The sequence below is a fragment of the Spinacia oleracea genome, chromosome 3, assembly GCF_020520425.1.
Source record: "Spinacia oleracea cultivar Varoflay chromosome 3, BTI_SOV_V1, whole genome shotgun sequence".
NCBI lineage: Eukaryota > Viridiplantae > Streptophyta > Magnoliopsida > Caryophyllales > Amaranthaceae > Spinacia > Spinacia oleracea.
In genome coordinates this window covers 4,549,139-4,570,144 of record NC_079489.1, presented here as the reverse complement: position 1 = coordinate 4,570,144, position 21,006 = coordinate 4,549,139, and the positions used below count along the sequence as shown (strand labels likewise).

Genomic DNA, 21,006 nt, shown 5'->3' with positions numbered 1-21,006 from the left:
TTCTTGTCGACGGTTTGTTCTTTTTTATTGTACTGTTTGTTCATTCTTATTGTACTGTTTGTTCTTTCTTGTTGTACTGTTTGTTCATTTTTGTTGTACTGTTTGTTCTTTCATGTTGTTTTTTAAATTCATCATCAAATTTTCATAATTGTTGTATTTTTTTTTCTTTCTTCTAGAACTTTATGTTTTTTTTTAATATTGCTTGTTCTTTCTTGTCTATTTGTTTTTTATAATAATCATATGGTTAATGTTCATAATTAAACTCTTCATTAATCTTTTATTATTTCTTTTTGTATTGTTTGTTCTTTCTTGTTGTACTGTTTGTTCTTTCTTGTTGTTTTTTAAATTCATTCATCAAACTTATTGTTGTATTGTTTGTTCTTTCATGTTGGCTTTAAAATTCATCATAAAATTGTTCATAATTGTTGTATTGTTTGTTCTTTTTTCTGGAATTTTATGTTCTTTTTTATATTGTTTGTTATTTTTTGTTGAATTTTTTGTTATTTTTTGTTTATTTTTTTGTTCATAATAATTATCTGCTTTATTGTTTGTTCTTTCTTGTTATATTGTTTGTTCTTTCATGTTGGCTTTAAAATTCATAATGAAATTGTTCACTTCATTGATCTTTTATGTTTTTACAAGCGCCTATATTGTGTATTTCCCAATAAATAAATAAATGTTCATTTCCAAAATAGTAAATGTTCATTCCAAATAAATAAATAAATGTTCATTTCCGAAATAGTAAATGTTCATTTTTGTAGTTTATTTCCAAATAAATAAATAAATGTTCATTTCCAAAATAGTAAATGTTCATTCCAAATAAATAAATAAATGTTCATTTCCGAAATAGTAAATGTTCATTTTTGTACCAGTATTTGTTCTTTCTTGTTGAATTGTTTGTTTTTTCATGTTGGCTTTAAAATTCATCATAAAATTGTTCATAATTGTTGTATTAGTTGTTCTTTTTTCTGGAATTTTATGTTCTTTTTTATATTGTTTGTTCTTTTTTGTTGAATTATTTGTTCTTTCTTGTTTATTTGTTTGTTCACAATAAATATATGGTTAATGTTCATAATGAAATTGTTCACTTCATTGGTCTTTTATGTTTTTACAAGCGCCTATATTGTTTATTTCCAAATAAATAAATAAATGTTCATTTCCAAAATAGTAAATGTTCATTCCAAATAACTAAATAAATGTTCATTTCCGAAATAGTAAATGTTCATTTTTGTAGTTTATTTCCAAATAAATAAATAAATGTTCATTTCCAAAATAGTAAATGTTCATTCCAAATAAATAAATAAATGTTCATTTCCGCAATAGTAAATGTTCATTTTTGTACCAGTATTTGTTCTTTCTTGTTGTATTGTTTGTTTTTTCATGTTGGCTTTAAAATTCATCATAAAATTGTTCATAATTGTTGTATTGGTTGTTCTTTTTTCTGGAATTTTATGTTCTTTTTTATATTGTTTGTTCTTTTTTGTTGAATTATTTGTTCTTTCTTGTTTATTTGTTTGTTCACAATAAATATATGGTTAATGTTCATAATGAAATTATTCACTTCATTGGTTTTTTATGTTTTTACAAGCGCCTATATTGTTTATTTCCAAATAAATAAATAAATGTTCATTTCCAAAATAGTAAATGTTCATTCCAAATAACTAAATAAATGTTCTTTTTCGAAATAGTAAATGTTCATTTTTGTAGTTTATTTCCAAATAAATAAATAAATGTTCATTTCCAAAATAGTCAATGTTCATTCCAAATAAATAAATAAATGTTCATTTCCGAAATAGTAAATGTTCATTTTTGTACCAGTATATTAATGTTCATTTTAAACAACACAAAACGACATCGTTTTGGATGGGGGTACAGCCAGCTTTGGCTGTACCCGGGTATAGCCAAAAATTTACTCAATTTTGGGTGGTAAATGGGCTTAAGAGACCCAACAATAAAATGAAGTTATAATAGAGTTTATCTTATCTTTCTGCAATATTAATTACGTACTAATAATGTAACGTGCACATGACAATTTGAGAACGAATATAGGACTATTGTACGTAGAAAATCTTCCATATTCTCTTACACTACAAATGACAATGAGAACTAAGATAGCATTTAGATTACACTTTGTATACTTGTACCGTTGTAGCAGTGTTGTACGTATCAAGATGTAAGGCCAACAATTTAAGTGTTGAATCTTTAGACGTTATTGTTAGATGATAGTCATGATACTATAATAGTGTTGTTTATACTTCCTCTATTCCACAATAGATGCATCATTTCTCATTTGCGCACTATTCATCAATCAACTTTGACAACCTTTCTTTCACTGTTGTGTAAGAAAAAACATAGTCAAGTGAGATCTTGTTAAATTCGTATTAATGCAAGGATTCCAAATATCAACTTTTTATAATTTTTACTTATACGCATTTAGCTATATTAATGATCAAATAAGTGCGTTGGTATACGTACAATGAGAAATGATGCATCTTTGTGGAACGGAGGAATTATATCCTAATAAACTATAAGCCCAAATTTTACAGTTCATAATAATTATGTACGTAGGCATCTTTAATAGATGTGTCATGTCTTGCGGCCCATCTCGGGTTGAGTTAAGCTTGTACGGAGTATAGTCGTTGGAGTCCACATCACATTGTGATTTTTTAATTTTATTTTTCTAAATGAGGGTTACAAGGGCAATATAAATTACAAATGGAGGAAGAGAAAATCTCAACTTAAAACTTATCGTATACAGATCCTTAGTCTTAGCAACTGGACCAAGATATAATCGGTCCATAGCACATACACTATGTGAGTTTACCTTAAAACGAAAGGATTTAGCTTATCTTCGTGCTCACTCTCGATCTTAATTATGGTATACATTATTCGCACACTTGTGCATATTCGTAGATGGACCGAAGAGGAAAGCCTAGCATGAAAGATGAGAGCTTGTCAAGATAGCCAAGGAGACTGTCTGACAACTACTCCGTATTTGATTGAGAAAAACTCTCAATCAAAAGATCGAGAAATAAGCAGGCAAGTCATCCTTAGCTACCAAACAATAAACATATAACATTTCACTTCATGCATTAATTATATACGTACTCTAGGAGAAACTATGTCTGAATTTGCATTATAGCATTGTTTGAATTAGTTCTATATATATAGGCTACCAAAAAGGTTAAAAGGGTACAATTTTATTTAACTAATTTCTTGGAATCTTATCCTTTTCATATGATATACTATTTGCATGCATGGCACTATGGCAGGCCATGCAGACTGGAGAGTATATATTCTTCTAACAGAAAATTTTAAAAAAGTCAAAGAAATCAACTAACCCTTAGGGAAGTTGACTTTTGAGTTTGATTTGCTCAAATCTTGAGCCAGCAAAACTATATTTTCCCGAGGGCATAACTTTTTTCACAACTATTCGATTGACTGTTACCCCACGTCCCCACCCCCCACCCCCGACTCAATGGGTATACAAATTTTGAAAGGTATGCGATTGTACAATTCTACTGAATTTTCAATAATCTGAACTTATTGTAGACCTAATGAATTTATTTTTTCTTGCGTTAAACTTATTTTAGTAGTAGATTTTAATGTTTTCTTGACATGGACTTATAATTAATGGTTATTATAACTTATTTTACTCAAAATTGGATATATTTTCTTCACCTGAAATATAATGTATGTTACTCCGTATGTTATGAACTTATGATAGGAGTTTTAAAGACTTGGTCTGCTTTGGTATAATTTTCTTTGTTTTCTAGTCTGGTACAATCTTACCTTGTGATTTAACTAAACTTTGACCCTAATTGTACGCTAATGTATAAATAGTTAAACAGCGCGTCTCTTGTAAGACCAGTCACACCATCAATGGTGTGACGAGCGTGAAACCAATAGCGTACCTCCTCTAAAACTATATATAAAAAAAAGTAACAGATCTAAACTATAGAAATAACATACCTAAACTAAAAAAGTACCTCCTCTAAAATTATATATAAAAAAGAAGTAACATGTCTAAACTATAGAAGTAACATACCTAAACTAAAAATGTACCTCCCCTAAAACTATTCCGTATAAAAAAAAGTAACATGTCTAAACTATAGAAGTAACATACCTAAACTAAAAAAAATACCTCCTCTAAAATTATTAAAAAAAAAGTAACATGTCTAAACTATAGAAGTAACATACCTAAACTAAGAAGGTATCTCCCCTAAAACTACTCCGTATAAAAAAAGTAACATGTATAAACTATAGAAGTAACATATCTAAACTAAAAAAAAGTAATTCCTCTAAAATTATAAGAAAAAAGTAACATGTCTAAGCTATAGAAGTAACATACCTAAATTCGCAAGTGTGAACTGGTCTCACCATCAGTTGATGGTGAGGACAGTCTCATATAAGAATTTGGGATAGTTAAATTGGTGGAAAGTGAAATCTTGTTGAATTTGTCTCAGTGTATACTATTTTATGGTGGAAAGTGAAATCTTGTTGAATTTGTCTCAGTGTATACATAGTCATGTTGAGTCTTGTTAGATTCGTCTCAATGTGTATTTTTAGAATATCAACTTTTTATAATTTTTGCTTAAAAAAAATTATAGATATTAATGACCAAAGTTGTGCATTGACACGCGTGAAAGTAACCAATGTTGCGAGTAAAAACAAACGGAGGAAGTAAAACATATCTTAACTTTATTAATCTTTTGAAAATCTGCAAGATCGTTTGTACTCCGTACTAGCTATTTTATTTTTGAACAATTATTTTGTTACTCAATTATTTTACAAAAATATGGTAAAATATACTTTTTGTAATATACATGCATGCACGAGATCTAATCTAGTGAGTCTTATACTTCCTCCATTTTTTAATAATTGCACCATCTTGGTTTTAGCACTATTCACATATTCTTATATAGTTATTTTTTGTGATTTATATGTAAGGAAAAATATATTCATGTGGGATCTTGTTAGATTCGTCTCGAAATATACTTTCAAATTATCAAATTTTTATAACTTTTTAAAATGTATAATGAGAGATATTAGTGGTTAAAATAGTGCATTGGCAAGCGTGAAATCACAGATGGTGCAATTAAAAAAAATGGAGGAAGTATATCTTAGGCCAAACTCCATGGTCGCTCTTTGTTTGCACGCGGGCCATGACGATTTAATTAGATAGTAGATATCAACTAACTTAGGTCGTAAAGTACTAAGAGGTTCCCAAAACCTGAGATTGAATCTGAGAGCATGTATGCTTTCATGGTAAGATTTTACCCCTTGATTTATTCTTAGTATGTCATGTTGTAGAAAGTGGCCCTTCTATTAAAGTGCAAAGATTATGGCCAAAATTTCGGCTTCATTTGAGTTTGTAACCCAATAATATACACCGAGAACATTGGATCAGATTGACCCGTTTGCATCTCTTGAAAACCACTTTTGACTTTGGAGTACTTCACTATCTTGGGTTTCGGATAGTTGTTGATGGCCCGGCCCGTATACTTCACCAGACTAGTTCGTCACTTTCTTGGCCTGAACCATTTCTACACAATAGCAACGTTAAACAAAATTTCACCATACTATTTATTTAAATGAATTATTCATGTTAATTAAGAGAAATTAGAATGATTGACACGTTGATATATAATACATAGATATATGTTTTGCATTCTTATATGAGGTAGATTATATTTGGTGCCAATTAACTTTGTTGGTCAACGTTTTTTAAATTTGGAAGAGGGATTCAAAACGTGAGATCAAATCTCGTCTATATTATTATATTTCTATGATTCTTTTCAGGATAATTTAAAAATAAAATAAAATATAACACCTAATTCCTCTTTTTGTTCGTTGATGGAGGTGAGGTGGGGGGACAAAGAAATTAAGAAAGTAAATTACATGATACCTTGAGTTTAATAATTGTGAGACAAAATGTTGTTTAAATTTGGCCATTAGACGAAAGAAGAGTCGAGAGGCCGGGGGGCTAGCATGAGAGACATAGGAGGCCGTTAAGATAGCCAAGGAGACTGCCTGACACCTCATAGAGAGCGAGTGTCGATCAGAAACAGATCGACGACCCTCGATCACTGCACTAAGAAGCAGGCAAGTCATCCTTGGCTACTCAACTATCCCTCCCATTTTCATGTAAGCCCTCTCCTCGATCCCACACGCTCGCACGTAAACATACACTCTCTTTCTCTCCTTTTCAACAACACTTTTTTTTTTTTTGAATAAGCTACAAGGGCAATAAGGGTATTACACCTCTCCAATAACAAATAAATGTTGCTCTCTACATTGGATTGCATTGTGTGTATATATTATATCAAGATCTCTCAATATGTCAAGCTTATATAGAGAGAGGAATTAGACGAAATTATATAAAGTGGGAAATCGAATATTATTATAACAAATTAACCATGCATGATCTAGCTTGCATTTTCCCCATAAAACGGAATATGTTCTTTTAGACATATAGTATAACTTGAGAGCCACCCTTTAAGACCAAAAAGAGGTAAAATATAGACAATCCCTTTTAATGGTTAGTACTCTTGTCCAACTCAAAAACACTTGTTGAATTATTACTCTACTTCGTAGACAAAAGAAGAGCTTCCACATGGGTTTTTTGGAATCAGGTTGCTAATAAGGTTTTTAAAATTATTAATTATATAAACTATAATATGCATATAAAATGTTGGTGACATGCATGTATCAGACTTTGACCCCCATAATTTTTTGATCAAGATCCGCCACATGTAATGCGATTTACCAATTGTAGAGCATAATTAATGACAAAAAAACTAAAAACACATCTTCATTGCTCTCGTTGAGAGTCGAACCCAAAACTCTTGTTGAATTATTACTCTACCTCGTAGACAGGGGAAGATCTTTCACCTGGGCTATTCGGGATCAGGTTGCTAATAAGGTTTTTGAAATTATTAATTATATAAATATATGCATATAAAATGTTGGTGACATACACCTATATTGAGTAATATGTAGGGATGTCAATGGGGCGAGCCGGATGCGGATGTAGGTCCCTCCATTCCCATCCCCACCTAAAATTTTCATCCCCATCCCCGCCCCATCACCCATGGCGGATACAAAATTCATTCCCATCCCCGCCCCAATGGGTGTAAGCTAAAATCCATCCCCGCCCCGCCACCCAACTGGTTATCCATCCCCGTCTTATCCCCGCTTCATACCCGCGTTAATACCCGCCTAATTTTTCTTATTTAGCAAACATTTGCCATATATACGGATTAATCAAAGTTAACAATAGAAAAAAAATACCTTACGACTAAAGTAACCTACATAATCGAAAAAATACTCGTCATAAAAAAAATCCAAACAAAAAACATAAAAATCTCACCTAAATTTATATTATCACCTAAAGATGTAAATAAATTCAAACTCACCCCATCACCCATGGCGGGTATGAAGCGGAGCGAGTGGGGATGGGGCGGGGCGGGCGGCGATGGGGCGGGTTCAACACAAAATCCACACCCGCCCCATCACCCATGGCGGGTACAATTTTTATACCCATCCCCGCCCCATCACCCGTCTAACCTACCTCCATCCCCGCCTATTTGGGGCGGATGCGGGACGGGTCTCCCGCAAAACCCACCCCACTGACATCCCTAGTAATATGTTGAAGTATCAGACCGTGGTTTCCCATAATTTTTTGATCAAGATCGTCACATAAACTCTCTCTAATGCGATTTACCAATTGTAGTAACGACAAAAATACTAAAAACACATATTCATTGCTCTCATTGAGAGTCGAACCCAAAACTCTTGTTGAATTATTACTCTACCTCGTAGACAGGGGAAGATTTTCCACCGGGACCGTTCGGGATCAGGTTGCTAATAAGGTTTTGAAAATTATTAATTATATAAACATATGCATATAAAATGATGGTGATATGCATCTATATTGAGTAAAACGTTAAAATATCAAACCTTAATCCCCCATAATTTTTTGATCAAGACCCGTCACGTTTACCCAGTGTAGAGCATAAATAACGACAAAAAGAATATAACACATCTTTCATTGCTCTCGTTGAGAGTCGAACTCAAGACCTCCCGCTTACTAAACGGGTGCTCTAACCAACTGAGCTACGAGAGCTTTACATTCAGTTGCTATAATTCAAGCTTTCGTCGCCAGTGGCAGTTGGATAGAGTAGTTTGTAAGCATTTAGTTTTTGCAACTGAACGTAAAGCTCTCGTAGCTCAGTTGGTTAGAGCACCCGTTTAGTAAGCGGGAGGTCTTGAGTTCGACTCTCAACGAGAGCAATGAAGATTTGTTTTTAGTATTTTTTAAGTTGTTAAATAAATGTTCAACAATTTAGAAGGAGAGTTTGGTCAAGCTAGTATATCTGATGGAGATCCTACAAAAATGGTTATAATTAAGCAGGATATCGTTGGATTTATAACTGTAATAATGCATGTATTCTCCTTTAATTATCTACTTTGGAGATCAAAACTTTGTCATTATGTGGACTTTACTTGGATTTAACACGTGAATAAAAAAATGGCTTGTTAATTACAAACTTTTGATTGTATTCCTCAAAAGAAAATTCATCAATTTAATTGACATCTAGGGGGCGTTTGGTTGGGGGTATTCAGGAAAGGGAAAAGGAATGGACTGATATCATTCCCTTTGTTGTCGTTTGTTTGGCATGTTTCACCATTTCCTTTACCCAATTTCATTTTTGGGTTACCCCAAAACCTTCTACCTTGATTCCCCACCCCCCCTAGACTTTTCCATTCCCATTCCCCCCAACACCTCTCAAAAACGTTGACCACCACTTGACCAACCTTGATCAACCTAAGTCACCTGAACCCCCACCTCACCCAGCCACCAGATCAACCACCGGCGAAAAGGAGAGATGGAGACGGAGGGGGCGGCGGCGAAAAGGAGAGAAGGAGACGGAGGGGGCGGAGAGGGGCGGCGGCGAAAATGGAGAAGGAGAGGGAAGGGAAACGAAGAGGAGATAAGGAGACGGAGGGGGTGGGGGAGAGACGGCGGCGATAGAGGGAGAAGGAGAGGGAAGGGCGGCGAAGAGGAGAGAAGGAGACGGAGGGGGCGGGGGAGGGGCGGCGGCGACAGAGAGAAGGAAAGGGAGGGGCAGCGAAGAGGAGAGAAGGAGCTCGACGGAGGGGGGGCGGCGGCGACAGAGGGAGAAGGAGAGGGAAGGGCGCGGCGGCGAAGAGGAGAGAAGGAGACGAAGGGGGCGGCGCCGGAGGGAGGGGGAGGTGGAGGTGGTCAGAAAAAATGGTGAGAAGGAAGGTGAATGAAATTAATAAAAAGCTCCCAAACAACATTTTATATCAAAGGGAATGATTTCCATTACCCTTCTATCCCATTCTTGATTCCATTCCGTTTACCCCTTGCGAACCAAACGGCCCCCTAGAGTCTAGAAGATAATGCCTTAATCACTCATTTTTGTTAATAGGTACTCTCTCTGTCCCGTAATATACGAAACGGTTTGACTTTTTGCATTATTTACACAATCATTTTGACCTTAAGTGTATAAAAACAAATTTGAATATATAATATATTATTGGCTTCATCTTAATGTATATTTTCAAAATAGTAATATTTTATAAGTTTTTATAATATGTAGTTAAGATAGTGGTGGTCAAACTTGTGCATTGGCAAACCTGTCCGGTCAAAACGTTGTGAGTATTTCGGGACGGAGAGAATATGAAGAATGACCCTATTGAACCATCACATATCGCAGGTTAACCAACCCAGCTACGTAGGTCATTGTTTGAGCCACTCCCAAGCATAACCCATTTGAAGGGGTTCGACCCTGTGACCTCTAAGTTACAAGTTGAGTTCCCCACCAACTCCCAACTTAAGTTGGTTTACTTAATCACTAATATAATATGGTGAAATTCAACGTATTTTATTTTCCTTGTGCACTATTTTTTTTGTTGATAGAATTCTTTGTGCGCTATTGAGCTATAAAGAAAATACAAATTACAAATGGGGGTATTCGAATGTGTAACCTTTCTTACATACCATATGACGTATTAGGCCTTATTTTATTCAACTTGTTAAGTTGTTCTTATTATTTATTAGATCAAATCAGACCAGAAAAACCAAATAAACATTCATATAAGCCATTCAAATCCGACAATACCAGGTGAAGAGAACAAAATTTTAACCACTAGTACACGACCTAACCGAGTAACCCCACTATCAACTACCACCAATTAAATTAATAAGTCAATTTAAGTGTCTTAAACTCCACACCGATCAAATCGATGCGAGTATTAAGGGACGGAAGGAGTAGTAAGATTGAAATCTGTCAACCATTATGTCAGTGAATAACTACGGAGTATCGATCTAGAAGTCAAGAATAAGATTTATGGTCGAAATTTTGTACTAAGGATCATGTTAATGGATGCTAATTTACTAACATTAAAGGTGTTTAGGGCGTTACCACAAAAAATCGAGTGGCTCTTTTTCATAAAGGGTACGGTTGTTCTACGTATTAGTGGTAATGCTCAAGTATGTAGGGCTGCCTTATCTTGGAACATATATACATAAATTGTCCTCCAAATTAAAGTGCACATGAGGGGGCAATGATAAAACCACCAACGATTATTAGAATTTTTGTATAAAAAAAAATAAGAGTCTCAATAAATCAAATTCAATTTCTAGGTCACATAAATTGGAATGTCTTAATAATATAGGAGTACTCAATAGTTCTTTTTGGGACATCTATTTGCTATATGGAGTAGTTAAGTTAAAAGTATTTTATCCTTTGTTTGGTTCAACTGAATTTGATTAAGATTAACTTATATGCACTTATATGAGTTTATATGAACTTAATTGGACTTATTGAATTTATTTGAACTTATTTTTGATGAAAAACTTATTTTGTCTGTGTCTCTCAATTGTTTGGAAAAACTTATTTTTGTTGTATTGAATTTATCTGGACTTAATTTTACTAAATAAATCAAAGTAATTAAAATAAGTTAAATTGAACACGCACTTAATTATAAGGTTGTGGTACTTACGGATAATGTATGAATTTCATGATCAACCACCTATTAATAACACAAAAACATCAACAAATTCAATCAAGAACAAAAAAAATTCATAAGTGCTTTTCGAACCCCTTCCTCCCAACTTGATCTCAAGAAAACTTGTCCAACAAAATCGCACTTTGAAAACGCTATCAAGTGTCTTCTACTCGCGCGAACTTGCGCATATATTATTTACATTCGCCCTCCTAAATTGCACACGAAACCAGCTCCGCGAGGACCACAACACAAACGATTACACACCCACACTTTGAAAACGTGAGCACATGTCATTTGCTCGCGCACACTTGCATGTATATACTTTTATTCGCCGTACTAAGTTGCACCTTGGTACGCGAAACCACCTCCACGAGGACTAGGGGTGTTCATGGGTGGTTAACCGTCCCGAAATTGGATTCGGTTCGGTAACCGAAAATTTCGGTTCGGCATTTTCATGAACCGTAGCCGTATCGTTTAAACCGGTTACCGTTTAAACGGTTAACCGCGGTTTCGGTACGGTTACCCGGTTAACCATAAACCGCTATTAAATTATTTATTTTTATTTTGGATCACATTTATCGTATTATTTTTTTTTACAAAAAACAACAATTTGAAATAGAAGATCAAGTCAAAGAAAAATAAGTCTAAACAACGTCTAAAATTACACAATTTCATCAAATTCAAACAAAATTACGAAGTAACGTACTTATTGTTTCAAGAACGGACTAATGGGCTAAGAGCCTAAGAAGTAAGTACACTAATTGGGCTAGTTGTGCACAAACAAACATTTTTTTACTAAAATACTTCACCTATAATTTTGTGATTTTGTCACCTTCAACTAAATCAAATTGAATAATTTTTTTGAAAAAATAAGTTTCGGTTTATTCGGTTAACCGTTTTGTCAAAAATTGTAACCGTAACCGACCCGTTTAACCGTTAATTTTGCCGGTTCGGTAACCGTAACCGTTTATATTATTTTTTCGGTTCGGTTTACCGCCCATTTAGGTCGGTTTTTTCGGTTTTCGGTACGGTACGCGGTTACGGTTTTTTATGAACACCCCTAACGAGGACCACAACACAAGCGATACTTCATCCACAACACTACACAACCACACTTTAAAAACGCTAGCACGTGTCATTTACTCGTGTACACTTGCATGTATGTACTATTACTCTCCCTCCTAAGTCGTAGAACATATTACATGCACCAGGGTGCACGGTGCACCTTCTCATATTTTCTCCTCATATATGAGGAGACAATGTGATAGAGATCAGCAATGTATACAAAAATACCTATGGGTGCACAATGCACCCCGAGTTCACCTAATAATTTTCACGTAAATTGCACCTTGGTACGCGAAACCACCACCACGAGGACCACGATACAAGCGGTGTTCCATCTACATCACCACCCTTTTCGACATCGGAAAACCCCAAAACACAAATTCAACATCTTTCGTTAAAAAGGGGCCACCAAAATGAAAAAAAGCCCACATACAAAAAATAGAATGTCCATATGTGTTGTGTGGCAAACAATCCCTTCACCAACACTACACAAAAAAAATTGGTCCAAATTCAAAATCGTGCTTACAACCTCTTTTCTTCTTTCTCTCTCATTTCTCTCTCTTACTTTGCCAGCTCCTGGGAAGAAACTGTCTGGGGTTGCTGTTGCTTTTTTTCGCTTTTCTCTCTCTTCCATTCATTAGCCTCCAACATCAAGCAATACCAAAAGAAATTCCCAAATATCTCATCGATTTTCCCTCCATTTTTCGCAACCCTAGGGGGAAAAAAATTAAAAATGAAACGAGATGTTGAGATGGATGAGGTTGAAGCTGTTCTAGAGAAGATTTGGGATTTACATGATAAACTTAGTGATGAAATTCATTCCATTTCTCGTACCCATTTCGTTAATTCCACTAAATCCCTCAAAAATTCCAACATTCAAAATGACAAGAACAACAACAACAACAAACATCAATCTCAGCCTCAGTTTTTTGATGATTTTAAGGATTACATGAATAATAATTCTAATGGGTTTGTTTTTTTTAAGGATTTTGACAAGAATTGCGCCATTGCTGAGGCTAAGAGTCTTAATTCTATCCGCTCTGCCCTCGAGAATCTCGAAGAACAGCTAGAGTTTTTCCATGTTAGTTTTTTCTATTATGCATTTTAATCGTTTCTGTTTTCTGAATAATTGTTTGTGAGAAATGTAGGTAAATTTGTTATGTTGATAATTAAATTTCAGCTCCAGATTGTTGATTTTTGCATAATTTGACGTTTTTCTGGGTATTCCTACAATATGTGTTCTGATTTTAACAGGTCAATTGATTAGAATTTTAGATTTACCGGTATCATGTTTAAATGTTCTTATGGCCAACATGTAGAGCTTGTAATATTCTGCTCAGAACCATCGTTATTGTAGAATGTAAGGCACAGAAAGCCACAAAAGGAAGTGATGAAGACGGGATTTGTTTGAATTTTTGTTACACAAAAAATTAGAAATTTCTGGGGTTGATATATCGGGTGGTTTGTTGATGTGCAATGTTGGGTTCTCTAAGAAATCGAGCTCGATTTTTAGACTGCCATTTTTTTCCCCAGGAGAATTTGACTGTACATTAATATTTATAAGTGGTAGGTTAATTGGTTATTTCGTATTATAATTGCATATATCTAACTCAGATGATGCAGTCACCAAATTATTGCTGGATTTGTTTGTCATCTGGTTGTTGTGATTGTCTTTTTCTTTCTGTTAATCTAATGGTTGTGGAATAAACATATTGTTTCTGTTTGTTTGTTTGTTTTGTTGATGTCGCTTACTCATAATTGTTATATATCCAGATTGTGGCTCTTGGATCCTGTTAGTAATCAATAAGATTATAATATACTAGTAAATGAAGAATAGTCAATGAATTTATTGCTATGTACTTCGTAGTTTATATTGTACTTATATATGTGTTGCTTCATTTTGTATACAAGACTTCCCAGGAGTAGTTTTAGGTGGGTATTAGCTTCTTTGTTTCCAAGTTTTCTTTTGGGTTGTTTTTGTTTCTATTAGTGTCTCGTTTTATTTGTGTATATGGGCGATGAACAGTGGATGGTACCGATTATTCTGACAGATTGAGGTAAAAGTTGTAATCGGTGATTCAGTGACGGGTTCTATAAAACATCTCTAAGAGTCTAAGCTCCAAGCATGCTTCCTTGGCTTTGTAGATAGCTTTCTGTGGTTGAATATGTTATTCCTAGATTGTAGTCATTAACACGATCACTATAGTTCTATAAGTGATTTTCTTATGACAATATTACCTCATTCGGTGAGCTGTAGAACTCCCAAATTTTGATCCCGTTTTATACTAATAAGCCGAGTGACTGGAACGTTTCCACTTTTCTCCCTTGTTAGCTGAATCTACAAGCTGGTTAATGTTTTTTAGGGTATGATTTGCTTTGACATTTTAAGCCCATTGATTTCGGGAAAACTGATTCACCTCTTATTTCTTGTCATGAATTTATTTACGTACTACTCTGTATTTGAAAAATTTTACCATGGACCTTTTCTTTTGCATTTAGTATATATGGCTTGATGGGAATGTTACTGCAGTTGTATATAGGAGTATAGGTAAATATGAGCTGTTGAAGTTCTACAACAAGCAGTATTTTTTTTTGGGGTACTTCTCTCTTTAGATGAAGTTCTGAAAATCCAAATATTTGCCTAGGTTTGTCTCTTTCCATGTTGATCTCTTGAATACCTAGTAGGTAAAACTATGAAGAGAGTCTCCTCATCAACGATTAAAGGTGGAAACTAAACAGTAACATGTTAAGGTGGGGTGTTTTTTTTTTCCACTGAATTGACAAGCAAATGGGGATAGGTCATTACACAATTGTCTTCTTCTCCTAGCCAAGTCCATGGGCTCTAGCGATATGATGGTGAGAAATTGTTGCCTTTTAGGTGTAAAACTCATCAGAGGCTAACAGATGCATGGATGTAGGCTTGGCTGTTGATTACTAGTTTGCCTTGGCTATTCTCTGTTCATTTGGGAAGTTTTCATAAGAACTTAATGTATTCAAATAAGGCTGCCTAAGTAAGCATTATGTATGGAGTACAATATCAATTGGATAATATGAGTAGTTCATAGGTTTGTTGCTGTAGTATAATCTGGATCTAACTAAGTTATTATTGCTTCCACTTGGAGCTGTAATTTTGAATTCTAATTGTCTCTGTTAATGCTTGGGTTTATGCGCATTCAACTTTCTCCTCCAAGGCTCCAACCCCTTTCCATCCTTTAGTTTGGGCCTAATGGGGGCTGGGTTTCTTGTTCATATCTAAGGAGTCGGAGATTTTATATTCTGAGCTGTTTAGATTAACTTGACAACTCTTAAAATTGTCTACGCTTCTTATTGATTTTGGAAGAGCGGGATGATCGTTTTTGTATCATATTACGGGTCAATTGAAATACACTGTTTTCATAGGGGTAAGGAAGAAGTTTGTTTAGGGGTATTGGTGGTAACATTGATGTCAGAGGTGTGCATCTGGCTTTATGGTGTTGCCTGCAGTGTGCTGTTTGATGGTAAATAAGATGTGTGTTTTTTGAGGGAGTTAACGAGGATTAGGAAAATGGAGGACACAAGCATCTGGTAGGACTAGATGTTGGTCTCTATAAGGAAAACTTTGTTCCCCCAGCGGCATTTGATGGAAATGTTGTACATGCGTATATTTTATGCTACCGGTAATTGTTTGGTTGATATGATTAGTGAAACGAAAAATTGCAAATACAGGCTGATTTTGGACTTACTAATAAGTGAGAGATGTGGAGAATTCCTAAAGAAAATTACAACCTCTTGAAGTTGTGTTTGAAGATGGAAGGTTGTTGAACTCAATGTTTCCCCATGATTCATTCAAACCCTTCTAAAAAAATCTAGTGTTAATATAATGACACGGTCAAAAGGGATTCAGAAGTTTCATTTTTGCACTAAAGATTAAGGAATAGGTAAAAGTTGCAGGTATCAGTAATTACTTACAGTTCTTGGTTGATGTTTATGGTGAGGGACTTTAGATTTTGAGTATAGTATTCTCTTAAATAAAGTGTCTTGCATACACTCACAATGAGCTGAACATTGATTCGGTTTTTGATTCATTTTGAAGATGTAGTTTCACTTAGTTCGTGTGAACTTGAGTCCCAGTTCAATGTAGATATGTAGCACTGTAGCTAGGATTAGAAAACACACACACACACACACACACACACACACACACACACACACACACACACACACGTACTCTCTCTTTCTCTGACTCTCTGAGTCTCTTCTCAACCGGTGAACCTGAGTTTGTTGATCTATGGACCTGAAATTTTCAGAAAGATATATAATAGTGGCTAAATCATTTATCAGTCCATGATTAGTGTTATTATACTATTGTCTTGTTATGTGTGACTCTTTAAATGTTTGCTTCCTGTGGATTTCAGCTGGTAATCATACATCCTTATGTGACTAAACGTCTAATTTGCATGATAATGTTGCCAGACTGTGCAGATTCAGCAGCGTGCAGAAAGGGACGCTGCACTTGCACGATTAGAGCAAAGCCGGGTCATCCTCGCTTTGAGATTAGCTGAACACCACGGGAAAAGATACAAAGTAATAGACGAAGCTATGGATTTCGTGGGAAACGTAAGAGATGCAAGCTGCTTTGTCGGACCTGATAATATCTCCAATCCTCCTGCAAGTGCACCTATGGATTCCATGCAGAAAAAAGGGGTAAACCCTAACATTTTTGTAAGACTTCTATTCTCTGGTTTGGATTCTGCAAAAAGAACACTTCAACTGGACAAATTAGGTGGAGTTTTAGGAAATGCTGCTTTATTTGCATTTAGCATGGTTGCATTACTTCATCTTCAACAAGCAACATACAAACATAACGACGTGTTAAACATCACCCTGAATCAAGACAGAATGACCAAGAAAGGCTCTTCTTCCACCGGGTCCTTGGATGTACGTTTGGCAAGAGGTTAAAATGTGAGTTCCGTTTTTTGTTTTGTTTATCGAGTTTTGTAGGAATTAGTCGTTTCAACAAGAGTTTTGCTACGTATGGTATAAGAAAATGTTGGCAGATTTAGGGTTTTTGTAGCTACGAATTCTTCTAAATTGCTTGTATATATCAGGCTATCCTGTTTTTTTTAGGTCAGTGGATTCTTATACAGCCTCCGCCTCGTTTTACTTGATCTATTTGACTATTTTTTTTGAGAGCTTTTTTGAGCAACTAAAACGAGACGAAGGGAGTAGTATACTTGGCCCTACCACGGGTTTCTGACATTCTGTAATGAAGTTTTGTCTTCCACTGATTTTGTTGTGTAAGGTGAGTAGTGTGTTATTTTCTGAATATGTCAGTTGAAGCTGTCTTGTGTGGAAAATATGGTTGATGAAGATTTTTCAACATGAGAAGGAAGAATGGAAATTGGTTGTGTCCATTTTGATGTGAAAATACCTTTGTCCTATAGTAATTTCAAATCCACTTATTTTCATTTTTATTTTCGTCGCATCCAGGTTTAGTGGAGTGTTGTTATTGCGTATGAATGGCGTCTTTTGATGTAAGGTCCTGCTCTTCATGGTTGAATTTCATTAATATTCAGTTCAGTTCAATTCAATTCAGCTCAGAAGAACAGGGTCTACCTCATGTAAGCTGCAAGATATTGTTTGCTTAATATAAAGGGCGTGTAGATTGTCACACTAGTATTATGTTTTGGCCCGTGAACACGATTTCACACACAAACAAGAAAGATTTTAGGAACCATTAATTGAAAACACCTCTTTTTCTTTGTGACAAACCATATTTGGTTGAATTTCAATAATATTCAGTTCAGTTCAATTCAGCAAAGTCTAGCTCAAAATAACAAGCCTAACCCATGTAAGTTGCAGGATGTTGATTGTTTTTTTTTTTTTTGTTCTACTACGAGGAGTTCTAACCGCCTTCGGCGAGTGGACTAATCATCCACGGGAGTTTGTATGGGTACCTCGATGGGTAGCATCCCTCCCAGTTGATTGTTTAATGAAAAGGGCGTGTAGATTGTCACACTAGTATTACGTTCGCCCCGTGATCACGATTTCGCACACAAACAAGAAAGATTTAGGATCGATGAATAATGAATTGAAAAGTCTACCCTTATTGAGCAGCCAGGTACACTTTACAGGATGGGACTATGGGAGTATTTGGTCCCTATGTTTCCCTTCAATCACCTCATAGTTGCAATCATCCCCCACAAAAACATAACGTTTACACTTACCATGTTAGAAATAAATCGAAGTGGACGATAACGAAATTATGATGTCGGAAAGTTTTTCCGTTCGTTTACGCTTCTTAATCCTTTTCAGAATAAGGGGCCATAACATAGTAAAACAGCTAGTATAACTTATGGCATTTAAGTGTAAACATCATGACTATTACAGTTTCTTTGACTTGCCATTGGATCCTCTAAATTCCTATGATATGGGTAGAAATAAGGTGGGAAGTGGGAACGTGTCGGGCCATGTAGGGCCATGTTATAGGCCCGTATATTCGTCTACAAACCGTCCGTGTTTGGAGCGGGTCAAGGAACAGTTGTGTCGTTTCGAGCTTGTGCTCGTCCCTGTTAATAATTTTAAGATTTTTTGTTAATTGGTCAAAAACAAGTGTAGCTACTTTCTAAAATGATGTTCATGTACGACCCATGGCCCATCGACGTGGCTCTCGTGTCGTGCGGTCCTAATGTGCTAACAACGGCATTGTGTTGGGTTGGGCCAATTTAAAGTTGGTCCGGCCAATGTCCATCTAGTGTAGGGCCACATTATAGGCTTGCGTGCCTGAAGTGGGCCAAGGAAAAGTCAAGTTGTTCCGGGCTCGTCCCTGTTAGTAATTTTAAGTTTTTTTTGTTAATTGGTAAAAAACAAGTGTGCCTATTTTCTAAAATGATGTCAATGCACGACCCATGACCCATCGACGTGGCTCTCGTGCCATGCGGTGCTAATGTGCTAACAACGGGTTCATGTTGGGTTGGGTCAATTTAAAGTCGGTCTGGCCGATGCCTAGCTAGTGTAGGGACACGCTATAGGCCTGCGTGCCTGAAGCGGGTCAAGGAAAAGTCGTGTCGTTCCGTCTCGTGACTTGCCCCCTATTAATTTTAAGATTTTTGTTAATTGGTTAAAAATAAGTGTGCCTCTGTGCGGGACAGTCCATCATGCTCGTGTCGCTTTTGTGTCTACTTTCTAAAATGATGTCCAGAAACGGCCCGTGACTCATCAACGTGACTCTCGTGACGTGTGGTGCTAACAACGGGCTCGTGTTGGGTCGGGCCTCTTTAGAGCTGGCCCAACCAATGCCCAATTCTAGGTATAAGTGTATAACAACTCTTTATGTTAGTTAAAGGGTGTAAATATTTGTATTGAGCAGGCAACAAGCAAACATCTTTACTACTTTTACCCTTGTTTGTTCACCTTTTCTTCTCATGTCTCATCATTTGTGTCCCAATCATATACTTATAAGGATATGTTATATCCTCTGCCTTTTTTGCTACCCTCAATCTTATACTAAATCTTGAATTTCTTATCATTTCGGTGCCGAATTAGAATGTCAATCATAGAAAAGTCCTATATTATAATGGTTTCACATTTAATTTTTGATAGCTCTATATAACTACATACATAACTAGATACTAGTACGTGGTTGGTATACCATGATAAGATGCTTGGCTTATCTCTCCCTCTCTAACGACGAACACTAACGTATATAATTTATGTAACCCCTGAGTAGCGGAAGAAGACGATTCATCCTTGCGCATAATGCTTAGAAGTCTCCATTTGCCGGATTTTTCAATCTTCGTAGTATAGTTTAAGGGTCGGTAATTTTTCATGTTGTAATTTGTAAAAATAAAAGTTTGAGTTTGTAACCTGGAAAGTGACGGTCACTTTTCTTTTACATTAAGATGTTCATAATAATCACCATGTAAATAACAAGATGAGTTTTTTTTTTTTTTTTCTAAAAAAAAAAAAAAATAAGAAAGAAGAAAAGAAAAAAGGGATGACATTCCACACAAGAAAAGGAGACATTCACATTCTGTATTGATAATTCAGAATTGAGTATAAAGTTGTGTAAAGGCAAGAGAGGCATAAACATTGAAAACAACTCGAAGAATTTTCTTTAATGTGGGCCCTAATTAGAATTGAGAGCAAATATGGTAAATTTAAGGCAAATTTTATTGACAATTCCTTTACTTGCGGGGAGGTTTAATGGTGGGCCCAACAAGGCCCACATTTTATAGCCGCCCCATACGAAAACCTTATGCATGGCCTATGATTTCAATATGGGCCTAGTTGACCACCAACTCATGATTGGCCCATATATTCCAGCCCGGCTTCAACTTTTTTGTATTTTTTAAATATTATTTAATGCCACGTCGGAAAAGTAATTTCAAAGGTGGATCCCTCATACACCATAAAAATTTCTCAACCCCAAAAGCCTACGACCAATGCCACGATTGCATGATTAGGTTACCAAATCTTGATTTGTGGGGTCATAAATACAATTTTTATGTCAACAATTGTTCTTACTAAGGTTGAAATTTCTCAAATTAATTATAAAGACCAAATGTTTTTTTTTCCCTTCTTTTGATTTGTAATAAGTCTTAATAGTCTAAGATGTACATTAAAACTAATAGAAAAACTTTACGGGAGGGGAGAAAAGGGAATATGTCACAATCGTTCATTGTGAGAATATTATTATTATACATAGTATTTAGCTATCAAATCTCAATTTTCTTTCATACATGATAAATAATCATACTCAGAGTACGATGTAAGTATGTACGGAGTAGTAAGTAACTAATAAACACGAACACTACAAGAAATTGTACCATTAACGACGGAAAATTCCGTCGCTAAAGGTCAATAATCGTTGATTTAATGACGGGATTTTATAGTCGCGATTCTGTCATAAAAAAGGGCCGT

General features: G+C 35.4%; 2 protein-coding genes, 1 long non-coding RNA gene and 2 other non-coding genes across 5 annotated transcripts; 3 read left to right on the top strand and 2 right to left on the bottom strand.

The window, feature by feature from the left end:
* Positions 1-5,342: 5,342 nt before the first annotated feature.
* Positions 5,343-6,306, bottom strand: LOC130470625 (uncharacterized). The gene is made up of 2 exons (XR_008931343.1): positions 5,909-6,306; positions 5,343-5,546 (listed from the first exon to the last, which is right to left on the bottom strand). It is a non-coding gene; the product is annotated as an uncharacterized lncRNA (long non-coding RNA).
* A 1,748-nt stretch (positions 6,307-8,054) lies between these two features.
* TRNAT-AGU (transfer RNA threonine (anticodon AGU)) lies at positions 8,055-8,128 on the bottom strand. The gene has a single exon. It is a non-coding gene; the product is annotated as a tRNA-Thr (tRNA).
* Positions 8,129-8,221: 93 nt separating this feature from the next.
* TRNAT-AGU (transfer RNA threonine (anticodon AGU)) lies at positions 8,222-8,295 on the top strand. Its single transcript has one exon. It is a non-coding gene; the product is annotated as a tRNA-Thr (tRNA).
* A 596-nt stretch (positions 8,296-8,891) lies between these two features.
* On the top strand, positions 8,892-9,284 carry LOC130470759 (uncharacterized). Its single transcript, XM_056841271.1, has one exon. The coding sequence runs from the start codon at positions 8,892-8,894 to the stop codon at positions 9,282-9,284; it is 393 nt and encodes a 130-aa protein (XP_056697249.1).
* A 3,303-nt stretch (positions 9,285-12,587) lies between these two features.
* On the top strand, positions 12,588-17,417 carry LOC110779988 (plastid division protein PDV1). The gene is made up of 2 exons (XM_021984430.2): positions 12,588-13,186; positions 16,558-17,417. The coding sequence occupies exons 1-2, from the start codon at positions 12,839-12,841 to the stop codon at positions 17,041-17,043; spliced, it is 834 nt and encodes a 277-aa protein (XP_021840122.1). The 5' UTR covers positions 12,588-12,838; the 3' UTR covers positions 17,044-17,417.
* Positions 17,418-21,006: the final 3,589 nt, after the last annotated feature.